The sequence below is a fragment of the Haliotis asinina genome, chromosome 9 (assembly GCF_037392515.1).
Source record: "Haliotis asinina isolate JCU_RB_2024 chromosome 9, JCU_Hal_asi_v2, whole genome shotgun sequence".
NCBI classification, from domain to species: Eukaryota; Metazoa; Mollusca; class Gastropoda; order Lepetellida; family Haliotidae; genus Haliotis; species Haliotis asinina.
Window position 1 is genome coordinate 49,691,668 of NC_090288.1, and position 24,436 is coordinate 49,716,103.

Here is a 24,436-nt window from a genome sequence, read left to right on the forward strand (position 1 = left end):
GTACACGTAACGATTGTATTGACAGTTGTATTGAAACTAGGTTTACTCGTAACAATAGTATTCTCTTTACAGTTGTATTGGCACTAGGTTTACTCGTAACAATAGTATTCTCTTTACAGTTGTATTGGCACTAGGTTTACATGTAACAATAGTATTCTCTTTACAGTTGTATTGACACTAGGTGTACTCACGGTAGTTTTAGATGTGTAAATAATTGATATAAACATTGTCTACATGATTAAGAGTTAGTCTTGACAACATTCATCTAGTGGTATGGCATTGACGTAATGTAAACATGTACAGTAAAATAGATCATACTATTTGGATAAAATATAACATCTTATTCTTATTTCACCACCATCTAGCAGACTATATTTACAAACAAAAATCCATAATCTATACAAATACAAGAGTGGTAACACTGACAACGAAATCGCAAAGTTAAAAATCAATTCTCGCACCAACGAGATTGCAGTACAAGGGAGATAACTCTACCATTCCCGTGGCCCGAGGATGTTGGGTATTGATCAGTGCAGCGGAATTTACGGAAATACCCAGCTGAGTCTCTTCTGAAATGTAATGTGTAAAGATATAAGCCGATTTTGTTCTCAACAGGGGGCTCTGACAACACAGAGGAGAGGAGTTGTCACCGGTAGTTCTGAACATACTCACATCAAAACATGCGTGTTTTCTTTCTTCATCTATATCGATCGTCCTCCCTCCTGTCCCGATCAAGATTAACTCAATGTAGTAAAAGGGCCAGTTACTGAAACGGAAAGAAGTTTGTTTTGACATTTTAATTACACTCGTAAACATTTTACTGCCTTTTGATATTTTTTAAGCCTTTTCGTCTGTGTCCTTGAATGATGGGTTTAAGGAAACATAGATTTCTCATAAAAAACTTAAATTCACTGAGACATCAAGTGCGTGAGATCAAGCAGTTTCTCACGGACGATATTGCTACAAGGAAACTGCATCACAATGCCTTGGAGGTCAGTTTGACGGCATCGGTTATCTTGACATAGCAGATGGTATTTTAAACTTTTTGTTGAGGTTGTTTACAAACTGAAAACAGCTGGAGGAAATATTTTACATGAGGTTCATAGTTACAAACATTATTAAATTTATATTAATATTTAATATATATTAATATTTAAAGAAACTTGGGGTTAGTTTCACTCTGTGTCATGACTGAGCGAGACCACGGCTTCGCCCCCATCTCGTATGAACGAGATTTTAAACGTTACTTTTGTTGCATGCGTGCGTGTCTCTTACTGCAGAGATGTGTGAGCTGGACTGAACATGTTTGACAGTATTCCAGCTTACCGTGGGAAGGAAGCATGAGTTGATGCAGATCGTAGACGTTTACAATTTTGGCAAAACCTTTGCGGGTCTGGTGGGTGTCAAAAGTTACTAGCCTTACGGTGTGAAACTTGTAAAGATCCGCGTTAAACTGGATCTTCAGCAACCCCTGCTGGCCGTAAGAGTCACCCACTGGGATCGGGTGGTCAGGCTCGCTCGACCCCCGACTGGGTCACACCATAAAGTGCGCATTCGGTTTTAAATAAAATTTAGAGCTGTTCTTATTTCCTTGTATACCTCTGATATTTCAACACAATATGTTTATCTCCTGAAATTTCCTGGTTTCAAATTTCCCTTGAACGGTAATTGAGAAACTGTCTAGTAGTTCTGAAACTGTCAGAAATGTTAACTGGCTACAAATACTTTTCTGAAGCATATCCACGGACTGAATGGGGAGTAACTGTTCTTCACGGCACATCACGGTAAGTCGACCTGGATATCAGGGTTAAATTTTACATGTTGCGCTGCACATACGAAAGGAAGCTACTCCAAAGTCACAATAGTTTCAATGTGACCAAGGGAAGCCATTCACGTTTACTTTATTAACATATGAACAAATAAAAAAACCCAACTTATTTCGTGACCTGGATTCAAATCGTCCACTTTCACATGGGAGCTGGGGTAAGTGTGGCATATGTGTGAGATAGCTTTTTCGGGTAGATCTGGATCGATGAAAATCGTATTATTTATGTTTCATTATTTGTTTGGTATATTTTCTGTGTTTTGGTGTTTTGTCCTATCGAATCTGTATTACAGATACAGAGTATTTATTCGCGCGTTTATTTTCAGTTGTAGCGCGCAAGTGCATGTTACAGTCGCAGAGGAAAAACAAATCGACACATCATCATTTAGAAACTAGTTATTTCAATCAACATTAGTGGGACACAGAGTGCAATACAAAACTGGATATTTTTTTTCAAATTCTTTCTCTACTGAATTGGAGGTGAATAATTATTTTACCTGAATGGACTTTGGTACCCGCATGGGGCATATTTGAAGCAATTAGCAGTACTGTGTTACTATACCATCACACTGATTTATTCGTGTATTTATTCTGTACTACCGTAACTAACAAACTTTTTAAAAACATATCAGATTACAGGATTCACACTAACAGATTCCCACTAAACCAAATAATTTATTTCAAATTTATTTCATAGTATCTTCAAACAATAACAATACATTTTTGCAAATTCTCATTATATTGCGTGCAATATAATGATTGATAGAAAGTTTTTTCTCACATTAGTCTGGCATGATAACATGAATGGCAACAATCACAGCTGGATCAATCACATTTTGTCATAGGTATTTCCCCTCACACATTATCCTAGCTAGTCTCTTACCTATGCATGATTCTTTTTCAAATTCCCAACCCACTCTTTCAAAACAGGATGCAAAATTTCATTTTCATCAGTTATTAATTAGACAACAGCAAGTGAGTTTCATCTACAACCTTGTTATTACTGAAGACCTTTCTATTATGAGGGTAAATCCATCAATGTGTGTGTACTACAGCTGTCTGTTACAGCAATCTTTTTTCATCCATCATTTACACAACACAAAAGCACCAAACAAATTCAATTCATTTCCATTCAATTGCTGTGTTGTTTGGCAAGGTATTTCACAAAACCAGGGAAGATATTCAATACATGAAAGATTTCCAGCTAATCAGTGCCAGTGTTGGAAATGAAAGAATAATGTAAAATGTTCAGTCAGCTTTTATCATTATACATGACTTTTCAAACTAAGTTTTCTGTTCAGTTCTTCTATCGTTTCCTTGTGTTGCCTCCCCTGTTCATGTAATTTGTGACCCGTGAAGGTCCCGGGGTAGAATAGGCCTTCAGCAACCCATGCTTGCCATAAAAGGCGACTCAGCTTGTCGTAAGAGGCGACTAACGGGATCGGGTGGTCAGGCTCGCTGACTTGGTTGACGCGTGTCATCGGTTCCCAATTGCGCAGATCGATGCTCATGTTGTTGATCACTGGATTGTCTGGTCCAGACTCGATTATTTACAGACCGCCGCCATATAGCTGTAATATTGCTGAGTGCGGCGTAAAACTAAACTCACTCACTCACTCATGTAATTTGTGATGGAGTTGTTCTGTGTAGGACTGGGGGTCAATGGCTGCTGTATCACTCTCTGTTTTACTGTAAAATAAGCATTGTAAAGCATCACTATAACTGCTTTGGCCACACAAAGAACAACAAAGAAGTCCCTGGAATTACAATATATATCAAGGTATGGAAGATAACATTATATCATATTTTGACAGTATGGGCAATCAGTATTCTTAATGTAAATAACATAGCACATATAGGTTAAAGTTACCAATGTGGGATTCGAGCCCGCGGCTTTGGAGTGACGAGTAAATGCTTTAACCATCGGACTACCCCACCGCCTCCTTAGGAAAGTCACCGCACCAGCCCACACAGCAGCTGATAGCCATGCCCAATGACATAGCTGATAGCCATGTCCAGCTGAGAACTATGGCAAGGTGCAGAATTTAACCCAAGAACCTTTCCTCGTAAAGTTAAGAATTTCATGCTAGCTGGATCCCAGTATGCGACTTCCATCCTGTTTCAAAAATTGAACTGGTTTTGGCTCGTGGATGCAAAATGTAGAGAAATAAGTCAAAATCAAATAGGTATTGTGGGTAAGAAATAGAATATCGCATTCTTTCTCGTTACTTACCAATGGAACCACATTATACACACAGTGGCAGTGATGATGTCCGTACATTTACATTGCTTACCGTGACAATTCTGTATAAGTACAGAATCACTGTACATATCTGTACATTTACCCCGATTATTGTAATATATCTGTACAATTACACCGACGATCGTGATATATCTGTACAATTACACCGACTATTGTGATATATCTGTACATTTACACCAATTATTGTGATAAATCTGCATATTTACAGCGGTCACCCTTATATATTTGTACATTTACAATAATTACTGTGATATATCTGCATATTTACCATGGTCACCGTGATATATATGTGCATTTACACTGGTCATCCTGAGATATCTATACACTGACATTGGTCACCATGATATATCTGTACATTTACACCGGTCACCATGATATATCTGTACATTTGCACTGGTCACTGTGATATGTCTGTACATCAGAAAAGGTAACACGTGTTGGCATCGAAATAATATTTTACGGACAATAGTGTATGACTGGTCGTTATTTGGCGCTGCAGTCACTGATATTAGCCGGATAAGTGTAAGAAAATGACATCGCGATCAAGAGAACGCGGTAAGTTTCGGCGTTCGCGGGTTAGAGTAATGCATACTTCATGGTTATATAATAAAATTTGACTATATGGCATTTTGCGTTCTTTTCAGACTCTATTTGCAGTTGAAGATTTGATACTTGATAATTTAAATTTGTTTAAAATTTACAACTATAACTTTGAAAGGTTTCAATTTCCGATTCTTCGGTACAATACTGCCTTTGAAATTAAGTAAATACGAAATAATTAAATAATGAATTATGCAAATCGATATGGTGTAACTCCAAGCTGAAATTTAACCAGACCTCAGTGTCCTTAAATGATATTTGCATTCCCACTAGATCAAAACCTTTATAATCAAAACCCGCCGGTGACATGTACCTAACACTGACCTCACTACTGGCGTTCACTGGAGAGCGGCACCCCGGTGACATTAATGCCTAAAGCTGCGGGATTTACCTGTAAGACTGATTACAGGTATATACAGGTGTGGAGCTCCTCCTTGCTCGCACACCAGCCAGGCAATCCACACAGGTAATATACAGATAAAGTATATTTATTGAACGGGATACGAGTACACAGTGTGAGGGAGGCACATTGACAGGACTGAGGCAAGGTGACGTTGAGAGCAGGCCGCAACAACCAAAACAAGATTGGTCGTAATTGACGTAAACAGGTTTGTCTAGATAATGATTGCTTTTAATTATGCTCACCCCGAATTAAATTGAACTGCAACATTTCTGACAATCTATGAAGTGTAAACCTTGTAAAAGGGATAACCTAAACAGTTTGTAAGTTACGTAACTCTAAATGATACGTTTTAACATCTTGACTATTTGCTTTTTAATTCCTTTGCAAACATTTTGTCATTGTTTCCAATTTTCACTACGCATTCGTGTCACTGACTGAACACGTATCTCAACAGAGGATCATTCTTGGCAATTGAAATTTCAGGCCTCGTTAAACTGAATTAAAGAGGATCATCGATACCCAACGCTGTGAATGATGAAGGTTTCATGGAATCAAGTGTCTCTGTTGATTTGCAATTTAAATATTTACCTGTCATGACAAACCGACCCAAATTTGAGTGATTACTGGTAACACAAGCCATAGTGACTTCCTCATGAACGTTGCCGGCTGATTTACAACGTCGGCTGACACAAACTGTCGGAGAAATACTGTGAGCGATATATTTCACGGGTGCGATGGGAACAGGTTGACTTGTGTATTACACAATAGCAAACATTAGTTAAATACTTACTTTCAACACCAGCCATAGTGACTTCCTCATCAACGTACTGAACGTTGCCGACTGATTTACAACGTCGGCTGACACAAACTGTTGGAGAAATACTGTGAGCGATATCTTTAACAGTGCAATGGGAACAGGTTCACTTGTGTATTGCACAATAGCCAACATTGGTCAAATATAAGAGTGTACCGCTTTAAACATATGTATCTAGCTTCCATAACATAACGTGTTTTCCACCAGAATGTTGAAACGTCTAAATCAGACAGCAAACACTGCGGAAAGTTTAGGAGCCTAATTGCTTTCTCGGTAAACAGCCAACCCTGGGAACTGCCCACCTGTGTCCGTCTTTGAATCAGATGGCCAATTCCAGCCCAAACTTTGTGCGTCGTACCAGGATGCCATCGGTCGATTCTGTGCTAGGCACGTGCGGAGCAGACGACAATCGCAGACAAGATCAACGTGCCGTTAGACGACACGCTTATTCAGACCCAGATGTGCATTTACCGGCTGGGAAGATAAAAACCGAGGAGGGGGCTAACTTCCGGTCTATCGTCAGTCATCTGCTGCGCAGGCGTAGCACAAATGTTTCCGTCCTTTCCAATGAGGAGACGGAGAACCCAGCAACACTCAGGGCGGTGATGGAGAAAATATATAATCATGGAGAAAAAACAACGCCAAACAAAATGATTGAGCCTCGACGTCGCCTTTCTTTTGCTGACGTCATCTACTCGCAGTCAACATATCAGCGTGCACTGGAGAAAAGACGAGCAAGACTGACACTCATGAAGAAAGCGAATAACAAGGTTGGTATCATGCCGTTTTGATATCCATCTGAGGGGTGTGTGTATGTGTTGTTTGAACCGCGGTTACCAATATTTCAGGACCCGTTTGAATTAGCTTTCAGCAACCCATGCTTGGTGTAAGAAGCGACTTAAGGGGTCGAGTGGTCAGGCAAGCTGACTTGGTTGCCACATGTCATCGCATCCCAGTTTTGTAGATCGATGCTCACGATGTTGATCACTGGATTGTCTGGTGCAATTTCAATTATTTACAGTCCGCCGCCACATAGCTGGAGCATTGCTGGGTGCGGCATAAAACAAAATGAAATCGCAAACAAACTCAACAGTTGGCTGGGAATAACGAAGGGTGAATAAGCATGGTTTAACGCAGCTTTTACCAGTTCTACGGAGGGGACACAGGAAAGAGATTTTCGGGGGAACGATTTAACCACAGGCCCCTACGTCAGTAATACACATCCAGATAACGAGAGTACATGCATATATAGATGGATGGTTATTGAACTACTTTACATCCGCCAGTACGGATCAAAAGGACCACTGTGTCATTTCTATAATGACGTTTATGATGCGCACTTGTACATATTTCTATGTCATCGGTAAAAATGCTGGAAATCGTCGATCGATTATTCAAACAAAATTGTTAACGATCACCGGAATTAACACATTTTCTGAGTAGGAAATTTGGACGGAGGTAAGCCAGGTGCTGAAAAGTGTAAATTCCCTATAACGAAAATAAACCACTAAAGCATATCAACACTTCATCGCTTTGTAGGAAGTCCCGCAAATGCCATACCGTTAAGCCAAATATTCCTTCGTAGCCTTACGCGCATGACAGAAGTACGGACACGTGATCAAACTGTTTCCTGTAAACTCAAATGACAACAACTGCTACAATGGTCTTAAAGGTACGCCTAATCCATCACAATCTCTAATCTGTAAGTTAAACAAATTTACCTCGTGAAATACCCCAAAAGATAAAAAAGAAAATATTTAAGGAAACTATGTTCAAACAACCAAGAACATATACGCTTAATGGCTGACTTCAAGTGGTGCCTTAGTTCTGGGTTTGTGACGTGCGGTGGGGCGTGATGAAAACGAGAGGAATGTAATTGTGCACTGTAATATGGGTTCTAATTGGGAATGCGATCAGAGAAACCACGTCGGCGAAGAAAACCGCCATCAGCATGGTGAGTGTTGTGTGTGAACATTATTTCGATTGTGGGGTGGGGGTCTGAGTTATAATTGTTTTGTTGTTCAGTCTTACTGATGACATTAATTATTAATGCCTGGAAGACGCTGTTCATACATTAAAATCTGCCTCAACGGCTCTGAAAGAGACACTGTTTTCATGTTTGTAAAGCAAGGTTTCTCGGGACAGAACTAACTAACAAACACACCAAATCACATTGTGTTGAAATGTTGAAATGTCTCTCATTATGTCGCGTGTACATGCTTGCACTACATGTGGACACCTGTGTCATGACTGACTTTCAGTTATCCGTTCTCTGTACGTTCGTCGGTATTTTGCCTCTGCGGACACTGCAGTCTGTCCGGGTTGATAATCGAGACCCGTGTTGTGGTTATATATTACAGTGTTTGCATTGTTTTCAAGAAACTTGCATACTTTTTCCTGTAGTATACCCTTATGAAGATTTGAATCCAGAGAAAACGTTATGTAGAAATAAGTTCCTCAGCAATGGCTAATTTGTAACATATACTGACGGACAAAAGAAACTTTCTCCTCGTTCAGTCTGATCTCACTAAAAGGGCAACGACAAGAAATCGAAGTCTGCAACTTATTACTTGTGAAACAATGACATAGGCACGTGCTAAATACAAACGTTCTTAACAGGACTGATAACTTATTGGACAGGTTATGGTCAAACTAGAGAATTCACTATTCGGGGGCCCATTCGAGAAACACAACAACGCATGAACAGAAGGCTCTAACAGCGAATATGTCCACCTCTGAGTAGAATACATGCAAGCACACGTCTTCTGACGTTGTGGTCGTCATTTGTGGGTCGTCTCAACATCAGCTGGGATTCGCCTCCATTCTCGGGCAAGAGCTTGAGTGATCTTCTGTATTGTAACTGATGGATTTTGTGTCCGTGGAATAACTCTATCAAGGTGGTCCCAAAATGTTTGGTTGGCCCTGTCTGAGGTCTGACCAGTCTGTTGGTAACGTCGGTCATGACGGCGTTGGTTCATAACGGTCATGACGGGTCAGTTGACGGTTCTTACAACGTGACCCTCTGTAGCGCCCATTTGCAACATTCCTATTGCCCGATTGCCCTGAAGTTAACCTCGGCATTGTAAACTGGTTTTCTGCCGACGTACAATCTGCTCTTTACTGTGAGGTGGTTTTATATCATGCATGCGCGTGCATTTTACTCTTACTTGCAAAACAGGTGCATTTTGCTCTTTTCGATGCAAAGTTGTCAAGAGGTGCGTTGAGGTACTACTGTTGGTCAGAATCGAACTCTTGTTGTTGGGGCAATTTGCATTTGATTGTATTTTCTTATGAAAGATTTTGCAACTGAAAGTTTTGTTTTGCCCATCAGTATATATGTTAAATGTGCTCAACGATTCACATATGAGAAATCGTGAAAACTATGGTTGTGCATATCTTGAAAATAACATTTACCATCTTTGTGGCAGTTTTAGAAGTTGGGGAGTCAGAGAAAAGTACAGATTCTTGTATATTTGTCAAACAGGCAAGCTTATCATAACTGCACGAGAAAGATACAAAGATCTGTATCAGAACGTGGCATCACTTCAATAAAAAAGCTGTTCATCCATAAGGCTACATAAAGAAATAAATGTTTCTCTTCTCAGGCATTTTGTTTTCAAACGTGACGAGGGCGGTAGAATACAAAAAAGGTGACGATGGCGGAAAACATTTTTTCTCTCAGAAATACTGCTTGGAAAGTGTATAAGCTAGTGTTAATGAGATTCAGTCACACTCGTTCTCACAGACACTCACTATTATGGTGGACAAATGGATGATAGGGACGTGGCATGGTCAAATAAATGGCAATAACAAATTGTTACGCTCACAAATAAAGTGACGCGCCTACGCCTGATAAACATTTCACCTGTTTTATTTAGCCTAAAGTTTGTCCTTAACATTTTAACCTTTTATCTTTACGCAAGTGTTTCGGTTCTTATATGTCATGCGAGGCGGTGAGGTGGCCTAGTAGACTAGTAGGGTCGTCACGCTGGAGGCCCGGGTTCAATTCTCCACATGATGTGTGACGTCTATTTCTGGCGTCCACCACAATGATTAATGAAAATATTGATAAAAGCGGCGTAAAAACATAGTTACTCTCACGCTCATATCCTTATATCAAATAAAACTTCATTCCTCAGTTAAATGAAACAGGGCCTCTCCCATTTCACTCTTGCAAACGCCAGGTCATCGCAAATGAATTATTTGTCTTCAAATGTGAAATGCTTAAAACCGTGTTTGCTTGCACGCTAAAATAAAATAATTTACCGTCCTATCATTAACAAATATGCTTATTAAGTCTGTCCATAACAGTAAAGAACAATACATAGTCAGTAGGTGAAAACCGCCACATTAACAATGAATTATAGGGATTTCTTAATAGTCTGTTCGTGACGCATTTCTCCGTTAAAAGGTCACTTTTGATACAAATCAGAGTAAATCAGATGTATGAACAATGTAGTGTGACCTACTCCTTGTTGTATTGGTCCTCGTGTTAGAGGCTGGGAGAACGAACTTGGACACCACGAGACTATACCTTCAGCTCCTAAATCCCTTTGAATTCCCGTTAGTTGTCAGTTACCCTGATAATTTTACCCAGTTGTCAAATACGTCATTTGTCAGATGCCCTAACTTGCGCCAGATACCGCAGTCGCCAGAGACAGATTTATGCATGTATTATGTGAGTAAATCTAACATGAAACGTACAAAGTGAGGGACAGGTGAGGCCTGAAAAGGAAATGACGTCACACCATACATTATGACGTCATGAAGTCTGTATAGGCAAGCCATAGGGTATTACAAGAACGGATTAGTTTCTCAGGTAGCTAGATTTGAGTAATGACAGTTATGTTCTTAATTACTTTAATTTATTTGTTAAATTGGTGGGAATATATTCACTACTTACTGTTAACTAGCAACAGTTATTTCAACTCTTATCTGCTTCCTCTGGGTCCATGGGTCGATTCCCCTGCCAACATGTCGAACAATGTTAGTTTCGTTCATAACCGATTTAATTTCTTAGTTTCTGACTTGTTCAGTGAATAATAGTAATTATGTTTTTGGTTAAAATTATATCCTGGCTTCTTTGCCTCTTGTTTACTCTTTAAAGAGACCAGCAACCCGAATTTTAATTGTCGCTATGTTAGTTGAGTCATATTTTAACAAGTCACCGTGCAGGATGTATGCAATATAATAAGTAGGGCTGTGACGATCGACACATCGAACTGTCGATAATTAATCGGTGGTTGAAACAAAAAACTATCGATGCATTATCAATAGTATGAACGACTGTCGATAGTTTAGTAAGGTGCCTTCCGCTGACAGGTGCGCTGCGTCGAATACAGGAAGTACCAAATTCATTCACTTTGATTTAGAGTTATCCGCCCCTGTTACGTTTTAACTTTTTTTCAAGTTAATTGTGAGCTATCAAAAGAGAATGAAACTACATCAGCTTGCTTTTGATTCATGAGTGAGTTAGTTTAGTTTTACGTCGCACTTAGCAATATTCCAGCTATATGGCGACCTTTTGTTTCCTATAACCTATACATTCATGTGGGAATTGTCTTCAAAAGTGAGAATTAAAGGAGAATTATCTTTATTGCAGTAGTATTGTAACATACGATTGCCATCGCAATGTTACTTGTCTCCCTTTCAGTAGTCCCTGATAACAAGTCAGTTGTCCTACACTGCCTACAGCATCATTCCACAGGCGGGAGTTATCGTGCAAAAGCTTGCTTACTGGTAAACACATATAAGATGATCCACGACCTGACCCCAATTTGCATATTGGGAACGCCCCAAAGAACGATCCACTTGAAACAAGAGGGAGACAGGTTGTCTGATAAATATGGAGATGTTCATTTTCCCTGTGCGTTTCACGCATGAATTGTTATAGCACACTCGATTTGGGAACAGGTACAATCCCAACGAATTGAATCAACACCATATACTGAGCAAATATGTTTAGGACCACTGATCCATTTCACGAAGCAAATGACATTTTCCTTCTTTTTTTAAACAAAATTGTTGAATATCTAAAATGATTGTCAATGCCCCAATCATCTATTTGTCTTCGTTTCAACTAAAGGTTAGCGTGGAATATCAGTATCTTATGCCAGAAATTGCAGTCTTATCATTCGAAGGAATATGCGGTGTTGTTTTAATGGGTAAAGTTGACTTTTCGTCTGCTAAATATGAAATAGATAATAACTACATATAATTAATTGTGCTTCATTTAACTTTTTAATATGTTAAAAGTTATCTGTTACTGAATGGTGGTGGCTAAATCAGAGTAGCAAGGGGGAAATATTTTTATCCCATAATTTTGTTCCTATTTCTCTGTACGGGCTGATATTCGTCCATAATTCCGCTGGTGATCGACCGGGAATACATGTCTCGGGAATTTATATAAAGGGTTCCAGAGAAATGGTTAGTATTCAAACACTATTTCCAAATTTCTGCCATATTTTTATTATGGTCACCAAAATTGTGTACAGAAAACTGAAAAATACCTTTTGACATTGATAAGTCAGTGAGAAATATCTTTGTACACAAATTTGTCGGTTTGGGGATTACTCAGTACCAGACTCAGTAGATTTATCAGTGACTAAAAAAATATAAAACACAGACAACTCACCAAAGATTACTCTTTTTTATGCCAAAGTATGGGAACAGTAAAAACCTGATATAGTATGTGTCAATTATTATACAAGACACAACAATGCTGGAAAATTAGGCGGACTTACTGATTTATGCTTTAATTATCACTCTCTGAGTCAGTCTCGGTGTCTGAATCACTTGCAAGTCCTAAGTCAATCACTAGTCTGTCAATTTCCCTTTCTACTGCGATTCCGCGTTGCCAGGAACCATCTTCAATTGCTTTAACATGTTTACAACATTCCGACCATTCTTTTGCACCGATTGCAGACATCCTTTCATTTATGGCAACTCTTAAGGAACTTTTTGTGAACTGCAAGTTTTGTGAAGCGACATAATTTTTCACGTTTGCCCAAATTAACTCAATCGGGTTTAGTTCTGCGTGGTATGGAGGGAGACGTAGTACATCATGCCCATGTTGTTTCAACATCGTGTCTACTCTGTAGACAGGGCCCGACATGTTGGATTTTGCAAGAAACAATACTTCGGCTTTAAGCATTTTCTCATCAAATGAGATATTGTGCCTTTGTAGCCACGCTTTTATGTCACCTTTTCTGTTGTCGGCTGTCGGACATTTGTCCACTTGCTTGCTATGATGTGGTGCATTATGCATAACGATGACAGAATGCAGTGGAAGGTTTGGGATCAACGTTTCCTGGAGCCATTTGGAAAAATTATCCAAGTTCATCTCGTCATGATAGTCTGCTGATTTCAGTTTGGAATCAAAAACAAGCAAAGCATTTGGAACAAAACCGTTTTCACCCCCTGCATAAACCAGAATAAGCCGAGGTCCGGTGCCCGACGGAGGTTGAACCCCAATTATTACGACTTCATCCTCAAGTTGCCAACACTTTGGGACAATGTGGTGTACATGCAACCACGCTTCATCGATAAAGATGAGTGTTCGATTTTCTTCTCTGTATTTCTTTATTGCACGCAAGTATTGCAAACGCTTGGAAACAATGTCTTTACGTTCCATTTTAAGTTTACGGTTTAACTGCGTTTTTCGCCACCTAAACCCCATGTCTTTGAGATTTTAAACTTTCTCAGAACCCTTGTAGTTAAACTGGCACTTTGCCATATCATACATCGTATCCAGAGTGAGTAGTTGTTTTTTTACGCCATATAAACTTTGTACAAATTGACGGATTGCACACCGGTCGAAATCATCAAGTTTGTAACTGCAAATTTTGGGTTTGCGCAACTTGGTGGGACTGATAAATGTAGGTCCACTCGCACTCCTACCACCTTCTGCCTTAATGCGCTTTAAAGTTGCCGTTGAGAGTCCAGTAGCAAGGCTACTTTGTAAAAGAGAATCTGCTTTGGTTGCACAATGTTTGTCCATATACATGATAACATTGTATGCTATCACCCTTCCCTGAGAATGAACTATTTGCCCATGTTTTCCTAACTTGGACATTTTTACTACAACTGAAATCTGTTTAACAGTATTGAGACAGGTGTAAAACAGTAGCGAGACGGGTGTTACACAGTAGCGAGACAGGTGTTAATCGGTAGCGGTGTTGATTTCATGTGACGGATGTATTGCACGTGCATAATCGTCAAGCTACCTGTAGCAGCCAAGTGTACTCGCCCAGTTCGTTGTACCGCCAAGTCACAAATGCGTTTAGTGCGCAGGATCATCTAATATGTGTCTAGCAGTAGTTGCACCCTTACTTCGCATGTCTGTCCTACTCTAGTTAAAAAGCTTCTACCGTTTTCCATCGTTCCATAAGTATTAGTTACCCGGCGTACTTTGCGTGTATGCGTTTGAAGTTACCGCAACAGTGCCAGGTCCGATCAGTTTTGTAATCTGTCAAAATATCAGGTATCAGCGTTGCATTCATACATGAAAACAGTGTCTCTTTCACACATTTCATCGCGTTTCTGTTTAGTTGAGAAACCCACTTTATCTATCCTTCTCTACCCTCCACCCCTACATACACATTGACACGCACACGTACACATGCAAACAGAACGCGCGCGCACTCATGCACACACTCACGCACGCACGAAAACCACTCACAGACAGACATGCATACAAGCTGACATCAGACAGACATTCTGAACTAAATGCCGGACAAGTTCTATCCACTGACTGGCACACACCAAAGGTATCTCTGTATGCTCTACGCGCACGGTAATCCTAAAATCAATTTGAAAGGCTATAGGCAATAAGTCTTCGGTTTTATCAGTCGATAGCATTGATCGTTTGTTATTCATAGAACTCCTATGATCAAACATGTATTATATCCCGTCTCAAGCAACTGATACCCGTACAGTGCACCACGGGGAAGACGTATGCGCGTAAGTTAGGTGAAATATTCAACAAAGGTATTTCTTTCAGTGTAAATGTGAGATATGTCTTTATGTCTTTTTAACCAAAAAATTGTGTGTTTTTTGCAATTAATATTACATTTCTGAGCCACTGTTACATGCGGAATAGTGCTTGGCCCAGCTTATATAAGGAAAGATAGGCATCGTTAAAAGAAACAAGCAAGATAATATCGGTGTTGAAAGGCAATATTTATACATAATAGTTCTGTCAGTGAGATTCATATTGAGGTCTGATGTTATGGATTGAGATATTTGTTTTTAATTTTTAAAAAAACCCAACAACCCCAAAACAAACAAACAAACGAGAAAAACCCAACACACACACACACGCACGCATGCACACACACACACACACGGAGAAACATAAATTTAGGCAGTCAAACTGTACTCATATATCTACCGCGTGAATATGGTTAAATGTAATATTCCAGCAATATCACGGCGGGGGACACAAAACCGGGCTTCACAGACTGTACCCACACGGGGAATCAAACTCGGGTCTTCGGCTTGTCGAGCAAACGCCTTAACTGGTAGGCCACCCGACAGCGCCAATCCACTTGTAACCCTGTATGTGTATAGCAATGACTCCCATCTGTGTGGGTCAAGGGGAACGATACATACCGTGTCAAAGTGGTTATCTCTGGTAACAGTGTTAATATTATCACCATAATATATTTGTTTCGATTTGGTGGTGTAACAAAGTTAATAGCGACAAGCTAAGCTAGTACAACAGACCACGGGGCAACCAGATAAGGCCACGGAGGAGATTTAAATGCCGCTCGTGTCACGGCTTTGCTAGGATAACATGAAGTCACTCCACCAAGAGAGACCGAGAAACACGCGTGTCGGTGTGAAAACTCGTGTAGAAGGTTTTGAAAGCATTAATACTTTAACTTAATTTGTCCTTGTGTGGACAAAATATTCCGGATGGATACAGTTTCTATTGATTCATAATTCCATGTAGACTGATTTCAGACACTGAGAGCAACATAGTGATCATTTTTGGGTAAATAGAATGAAAACACAACTTGGTTTCCACAGAGGGGTTAGTATATTCTTTATTAAAGACAACTATCACCTCTTCCACAAACTGGGCGGCGGTATAGCATAAGCTTTTGCTCATCACGCCGAACACCCGGGTTCGATTCCCCATATAGGTACAATGTGTGAAGCCCGTTTTTGGTGTCCCCTGCCGTGATATTGCTGGAATATTGCTGAGTATGGTAATCTTAAGCTCTTTCACTTTTCAACATACTTTCAACTTTTTTTATCGAACATTGTTGTATATCAGAGGGTGAGTGAACGCCAGACACTTGTCTATGTTTTGACAGAGACTGCTGCGCCGGAAGTTCCAGAGAGTCGCGAAGATAACCATTTTCTGCATACGCGAGTGCCACGCCCATTGTCTCAGGTAACAAGACTCTTTTGACTTAAGATATTGCAAGAATTGTTTTTAAACAAAACATACCTTTATCCGTAATTCATCCTGAGAATTTTATTTCCTTCAGGTGTAGGTTTTGAATCTGTCAACAGTCTTCCAGAAAATTTGAACCAGCGTTCCCTCCCTTAGATCCAACAGAACACGCCGCAGTTATGAGGTGTAATGCATAATAAACATTGCAAAATGCCCCAGAAAACAAACACACGCACGCACGTATGCACGCACGCACGCACGCTCGCACGCACACACACACATTAGGTTCTCGAATGTCATCACGTACATATATTTCAGGAACAACGACGACGATGAGTTATCTCCCTTCGTAAAGCCACTGAACTTCCGGGACTACCCTGCAATGGCGGGCGTAGAACTTATGTTTGACCCGTCAAAGTTCAAGGCCAATAAGCAGGTGAACATTGCCGCGCGTACTGCTGCATGCTCTTGAAATACACTTCTGTTTCTTAATCATAGGGTCATTTCAGATGAACACTTAATCTAAAAACAACAATGAAAAATCAGTTAAGAGCTATGTGGAGTAATGATCATTGACTCTGAGAGAACAATCTGTCCCAAATTGTGAAACTCGCGTTGTATACGCTTCTGGTATCAGTGACAATAATGACGTTCCATGACATTCTCTGTGTTGACATTTTCAGTTGAATAGTTGACTTGTCTTTGCATGTGTTAATGACGGGTGATTATGACATCTCGAAAAGACCATTTTGGTGATATGGTATGTTGTCGTATCATGGTTGATCACAACACTGTTTCTTTGTATTTGTAAGGGCGACAATGCGACAGCGCCACGATGTCCCTTGTAAGATTCCATAAGAAGTCCTTATCTAGATTTATTGGGAACATGCTCGTCCTTGGGCATCGATCTATGGACCGTATATATATGCATATATATGTATATTATATGCATAGCGTACCGTCTGTCACTTGTTATGATATTGTGTGATGCAGACGAGAATATCAGACGACATCAGACGCATCCTGAGCAAACCACCTTCCGACAGAACGGATCAAGAGCTGTACACGGTAAGGGTTGTAAACACGTATAGACTTTATACAGACTGTGAATTTCCGCATATTCATAATCACTTATCACCACGTTTGAACTGGTCTTTATCAGCCTATGCTTGTATAAGGCGTCTAACTGGGCTTTCCGGTCAGACTCGCTTACTTGCCTAGTGTGTTCCATTTGCGTAGATACGTAACAAGTGTCAATCACTGGATAGTGCACTCTTTACTAATGTACCGCTTGGTGTAAAGCAACACAAAAAAACCACCAACAACAAATAAAGAAACAAACAAACAAAAAACAAACAGCAAAATACATGTACATATTTTCAGTGTCTGATATATATTTCTGTAAATTAATGGGTTCTGTATCAGATAATGCCATTCTCGAAATAATGACTGTCGATGTCATTATTTCGGAAAGAGTTGCGGTATGATTTGAAACGGTACTTACCTAAAAAAAGGAAACATTTATATACTGAGTCAAAAAAAGAAACTTCACATTCTTTCTTCAGGGCACTATAAAAGAACAAGAGATGGTAAGATGGTTAAATTGTTATTATTTCATTGCTGAGATCTGTGTGATGTACTCGATACTCTGACAGTGCCACAATCAGTTCCATTAGGCTACACCGCCGTTCCAAAACATGGGTATAGAGAATGTCAAGTCACAAGAATAAAAAGTCGAAATTTCTCAGTTCAATATTGTGTATTGGCGCCCCGCGCATTCACCACTGCCAAACACCGTCATCGACTGCCTGATGCTTGTGAACACGTGGTTGGGGATTCTGTGCTATTACTCTTGCAAGGCAGCGCCAAGTTCCTGCAAAGTCTGAGGTTGGTTCCTAAGACCAAGAAGCCTTCTCCCAAGTGCATCCTAAACGTGCCCTATTGGATTAAGATCAGGGGACCTCGATGACCAGTCCATGACGTTGATTCCAGCGTTTTGAAGGAAATTTCGTGTCAACATCGTGGTATGCGCCCGAGCATTTTCATCCTGGAACTGTAGACCTGGGTCTTGAGCCACCATGAAGGAACGAGTTCAGGGGTGAGCACCTGGTCGCGGTAAGCAGCAGCTGTGAGGTTTCCACGGATGACCAGAAGTCGGGAACGGTTGTTCCCACAGAAAGCACCCCACACCATGCAACTTCCGCCCCAGAATCTGTCAACTTCCTATACACAACATTGGGCATACCGTTCACGACGTCGTCTCCAGACTCTATGCCTGCCGTCCGCGAATCTGTGGTTAATCCTGGATTCATCGCTCCAGTCCAGTCTTTCTGGGTCCATCTAAGGTGACGTTGGGCCCTCAGCAGACGTTGACGTTGATGAAACGCCCCACGATATGGACGTCGATAGACGTTGGAGATTGGCAGCCCGCAGCCGATTTGGAATAGTCTGTGAGGACAGTCAACCTCTAAACATCTCAGCCCTGGTTCGTGTAGCTGGCAGAAATCTGTCACGTCGGTGACGTATGGACGATTTCACGGTCTTCTGCTCGTGACGTCACATGTGGACGACCCGACCTTGGGCGATCAGAAGTGGTGCCAGTTTGTTATAGACGACCTCGCAAGTCATACACAGTACGACGGCTGCATCCCATTGATCTTGCAATTGCGACGTCAATAACTGATCTACGTGCTTGCAACATACCACCGGCACGTTCACGTTGCACATTTGATAATCGTGGATATTTAAAGTATCATTAGAACTGTGGTTTAAAAGGGTATTTTTTCAATTCAGTTTTCAAGGCCAATGCAAACGCGTGCAAATGAAGAAAACGTCGATGCGAAGATCACGTGATCGACTGATTGATTTGGAACTAACTTCATTTTAACGACGAATGGATGGGTTTGAGTGGGGTTTGCTAACGTTTTTCTAGAGTGGAAAGATAGGGATCCCATTTCGGATACATAGATGTATTATCAGAGAAAAAGTATTCATCATTTTTAAAAAATACATTTTGTGAAGTTTCTTTGTTGACTCAGTATGTTTCCGTATTTGGATATACAAAACACAATTATTTGTATGAGCGTTGCAAACGTTTGAACATAAACACTGATGAGAAAATATTATTGTTTTGTGTCTAACTAGGCTCAGATAGCAATGCGGAATATCAAGTGTTTTCAAGAATACCCAGCCCGGATGCAGCGCCTCCTAGCAGCAGTTGGCATTTATGAAAGGTTAGAGAGATGTGGAATTGAACATAAAATCATTCATGAGGCGGAGCACGAGTGAGACAGGATAAAACGTAATATGAATCATGTCACGGGTACGAGTGATGAGGGATTGAACGTAACATCATGTCACGGGTACGAGTGATGAGGGATTGAACGTAACATCATGTCACGGGTACGAGTGATGAACGGGTACTAGTACGAGTGATGAAGGACTGAACGTAGCATCATTCATGTGACGGGTACGAGTGATACATGACTGAGCGTAACATCAAATATGTATTTGGTACGAGTGATACAGGATTGAAGGTAACATCATTCATGTCACGGGTACGAGTGATACATGATTGAACGTAACATCAAACATGTCACTGTACGAGTGATGCAACATTGAACATAACACCGATCATGTCAGGGGTACGAGTGACGATGGATTGAATATAACATCAGTTAAGTCACGGGTACAAGTGATACAGGATTGGTCGTAACATCATTCATGTCTCGGGTACGCGTGGTACAGCACTGAAGGTAACAGCATTCATGTTCCGGTACGAGTGATTCAAGTTGAAACGTAACATCGTTCATGTCACGTGTACGAGTGATACTGAATTGAATGTAGCATTATTCATTCCATTCAAACCCCAAAGTGATATGACAGTTTTGAACGCCACAAACATTGCTAACATAACACGTAATACGACATCTATGTCAATACCACAAACGAAAAAAAAAACCCCAAAAAGGTGCAGTCGGAATCAAAATATTCATCTGTTTCATTGATGTGAGGGGTTGGTGGGGTAGCCTAGTGGTTAAAGCGTTCGCTCGTCACACCGAACACCCGGGTCTGATTCCCCAAATGGGTATAATGTGTGAAGCCCATTTCAGTTGTAACCCGCCGGTATTGAGTAAAGCATTCACCTTCTCTTCATTTGACGCCAATATTCCAGCTTACGATTATGAGGAAATAAGGGCCATGGCGACCGTAACCTTACTTTGGAACTTCGGATATAACGAATTCCTAACTTAACAGTACGTGTTGGAGTGTATCATGTTCACATCGCTACCGTTGCTCAAACGTAAAAGTACATGTTGGAGTGTATCATGTTCACATCGCTACCGTTGCTCAAACTTAACATTACGTGTTGGAGTGTATTGTGATCACATCGCTACCGTTGCTCAAACTTAACAGTACGTGTTGGAGTGTATCATGATCACATCGCTACCGTTGCCCAAACTTAACAACAGTACGTGTTGGAGTATATCATGATCCCATTGCTACCGTTGCTCAAACGTAACATTACGTGTTGGAGTGTATCATGATCACATTGGTACCGTTGCTCAAACTTAACAGTACGTTTTGGAGTGTATGATGATCACATCCCTACCGTTGCTCAAACGTAACAGTACGTGTTGGAGTGTATCATGATCACATCGCTACCGTTGCTCAAACTTAACAGTACGTTTTGGAGTGTATCATGATCAAATCGTTTGTCATTTGCCGACGTGAATTGTAAACCTATATAAATGGCATCTGGCATTTATGTCCCACCAGTAGTTCTTTTGATGACAGTCATTACAGATGTGATCTAGACAGATACATGTTGATATTTACAAAACAAGGGAATTTATCGAAGTTCCATTTTCCTTTCATAGGATTACATACAGCAAATTGAACCCAGTGATGAACCTTCAGTCTAGACCACACAAAGGTCTAAATACAAAATGTCAGGTAGTTCCAGGAATATTCCTCAACGCTGCGTTGTCTCAGATTACCAAAGTGTGGTATTTAGGGAAGCGCGGGTAGAGTGTCCAGACCTTCTGGCTTCACACTGTATTGAAGCATCCCAGACTAATCAAATCTTCATACTATGCAACATTAATATTAATATCATGTTGAATAGCTATCATTACATAGCTGAAGAACGCGTGTCGCAAACCGTTCTCGCAATTCCATATTTAATAAGTAGCATTGTTGAAGAACGTATGTAAAAAACCATTGTCGTAAAAGCTGCAATTTCATTTAATGTATAGTATTACATTGTCGAGGAATGTGTGCCGCAGACCATTGTCGTAAACGTTGTAAACAGGCTGTGACGTTAAGACATGTGATACATAAGTAATGAGGATTATGAAAGAAACAGGGGATTCAGATTAGCCCAGCATTTTCTGGTGATCACACGTCATGAAATGCATTACTAGCCCTATATACTGTTCATGTCGACCATTGATAAAATAGCAGCAGCAGCTGCAAGAGTGCATGGAAATCCAACGATGAAGCTGTGCGTCAAGTAATGTGCTCGGCTGGACATAACAAACACAACAATACTTAACTGCATTTTACATGATTTTCATGAAGGATTATCAGAGGAAGGGACAAATTGACATCGTTACCTTGATTTATCTTCACGGATCGTTCCTCTTCAATCGAAATTCTCCTTCTGGCAACAGAGCACACATTCTTGAAATCCGTTACGCCGATGATACACTGATAAAGAATTATGCACTGATCTAGTCTAATTTTGATATGTTGTTAAAGGTACAACTACCAATTTTGATTTATGCTGGTCAAGAAATGACTTCGTCCAAAAGAGTGTAACTGATACTTTTATTACCTGTTATGCTGCAAGGCATGTTATCGTAAAATTGCTTTTGTTCTAACAACTTGATTAAACACAATTTCTGCGGGAGTTCTTGGAGAATTCTAGCTTTTATTTTATCACTCATAGCCGATGAACGCTATGGAAACGTAGGACTGATTAATTAGAATTTCTCAAGCAATTTCCTCTTTCTTCCGGAAGGTTTGAGGCAAGGCGAGTGCTTGTCCGGCAAGGTCATCCCGCTTCGTCCTTCTATTTCATCCTGTCAGGAACAGGTAGGTGATCTGAAGACGTTCCTTCCATTTGACGAGTGAACAAGTGAGAGAGTGTGTTGGGTTTACGTAGCTTTTAGCAATATCCAAGCAGTATCACGGCGGGGGACCTGCGGTATCATGACAGGGGACCAGCAATATCATGGCGGGGGACCAGCAGTATCATGGCGGGGGACCAGCAGTATCATGGCGGGGGACCAGCGGTATCATGGCGGAGGACCAGCGGTATCATGGCGGAGGACCAGCAGTATCACGGCGGGGGACCAGCGGTATCATGGCGGAGGACCAGCAGTATCACGGCGGGGGACCAGCAGTATCATGGCGGGGGACCAGCAGTATCATGGCGGGGGACCTGCGGTATCATGGCGGAGGACCAGCAGTATCATGGCGGGGGACCAGCTGTATCATGGCGGAGGACCAGCAGTATCACGGCGGGGGACCAGCGGTATCATGGCGGGGGACCAGCGGTATCATGGCGGAGGACCAGCAGTATCACGGCGGGGGACCTGCGGTATCATGGCGGAGGACCAGCAGTATCACGGCGGGGGACCAGCGGTATCATGGCGGAGGACCAGCAGTATCACGGCGGGGGACCAGCAGTATCATGGCGGGGGACCAGCAGTATCATGGCGGGGGACCTGCGGTATCATGGCAGGGGACCAGCAGTATCATGGCGGAGGACCAGCAGTATCATGGCAGGGGACCAGCAGTATCATGGCAGGGGACCAGCAGTATCATGGCGGGGGACCTGCGGTGTCATGGCGGGGGACCAGCGGTATCATGGCGGAGGACCAGCAGTATCACGGCGGGGGACCAGCAGTATCATGGCGGGGGACCAGCAGTATCATGGCGGGGGACCTGCGGTATCATGGCAGGGGACCTGCGGTGTCATGGCGGGGGACCAGCAGTATCATGGCGGAGGACCAGCAGTATCATGGCGGGGGACCAGCAGTATCATGGCGGAGGACCAGCAGTATCATGGCGGGGGACCAGCAGTATCATGGCGGAGGACCAGCAGTATCATGGCGGGGGACCAGCAGTATCATGGCAGGGGACCAGCAGTATCATGGCGGGGGACCAGCAGTATCATGGCGGGGGACCAGCAGTGTCATGGCGGGGGACCAGCAGTATCATGGCGGAGGACCAGCAGTATCATGGCGGGGGACCAGCAGTATCATGGCGGAGGACCAGCAGTATCACGGCGGGGGACACCAGAAATGGGCATCACACATTGTGCACATGTGGGGAATCGAAGCCGGGTCTTCGGCGTGACGACGTGACCCCCCTTTAGGTTTTTGATGATCGAATCTGGACCAAAAAAATCCGATGAACATCGATCTAATCCATTGGGTACAAATACACGTATCAAAGAAGTAAACAAGCCTTATCACCTGAGCCCGTTAGTCGCCTCTTATGACAAGCATTGGTTACTGAAGATCAGTTGTAACCCGGATCTTCACGGGCCTCTCTGTCCAATAGTCCATTTACTGGAGACGGGAGGCAACTATGTTTGATGCAGATCTCAGGTGTTTACAATTCTGGAGAAACCCAGGAACAGATCTGTGCGGTGCTGACAACCAAAAAGAATAATCAGGGCCTAGATTTTCGAAGCTCTCTTAGCGCTAAGATAGTCGTAAGTGCCATGCATTAACACTAAATTACAACTATCTTAGCACTGAGAGAGCTTCGGAAATGCAAGCCCTGGTTTTTCTAATTTTCTGGGGTTGAAACTCACGACCATCGGTTTCTTGCATCCCAATATTTATGTAACCGATAAATATCACTTTTGACTGACAATGTTTATCACACGCAGTTGTTGTCATGGTGATGGATTGCGACCGGAAGTACGCTCGACCAGTGGCCTATCTGTACAAGGGACAGACGTTTGGGGTAAGGAGTTACATTTGATTCAGCAAACGCATCATTCATTAGGTAATCAGGTAGTTGTGAGTCGATTTAATTGATCTGTAACATGTTTTCTGTTCACTCTGAGGGTAACCTAATTAAAATCAGTTTCAATTCAGTATCCT

The 24,436-nt window shown here is 41.6% G+C and overlaps 1 protein-coding gene across 1 annotated transcript in view; it reads left to right on the plus strand.

Moving 5' to 3' along the window:
* Window positions 1–5,128: 5,128 nt before the first annotated feature.
* Window positions 5,129–24,436, plus strand: part of LOC137295610 (uncharacterized) — a 41,287-nt gene continuing 21,979 nt past the window's right edge. The window contains exons 1-8 of the mRNA XM_067827049.1: window positions 5,129–5,296; window positions 5,575–6,675; window positions 16,228–16,307; window positions 16,629–16,746; window positions 17,304–17,378; window positions 19,455–19,543; window positions 22,336–22,409; window positions 24,220–24,296. Coding sequence (XP_067683150.1) covers window positions 6,229–6,675; window positions 16,228–16,307; window positions 16,629–16,746; window positions 17,304–17,378; window positions 19,455–19,543; window positions 22,336–22,409; window positions 24,220–24,296 — 960 coding nt within the window. The 5' untranslated portion in view covers window positions 5,129–5,296; window positions 5,575–6,228. The remainder of the gene's footprint in view (window positions 5,297–5,574; window positions 6,676–16,227; window positions 16,308–16,628; window positions 16,747–17,303; window positions 17,379–19,454; window positions 19,544–22,335; window positions 22,410–24,219; window positions 24,297–24,436) is intronic.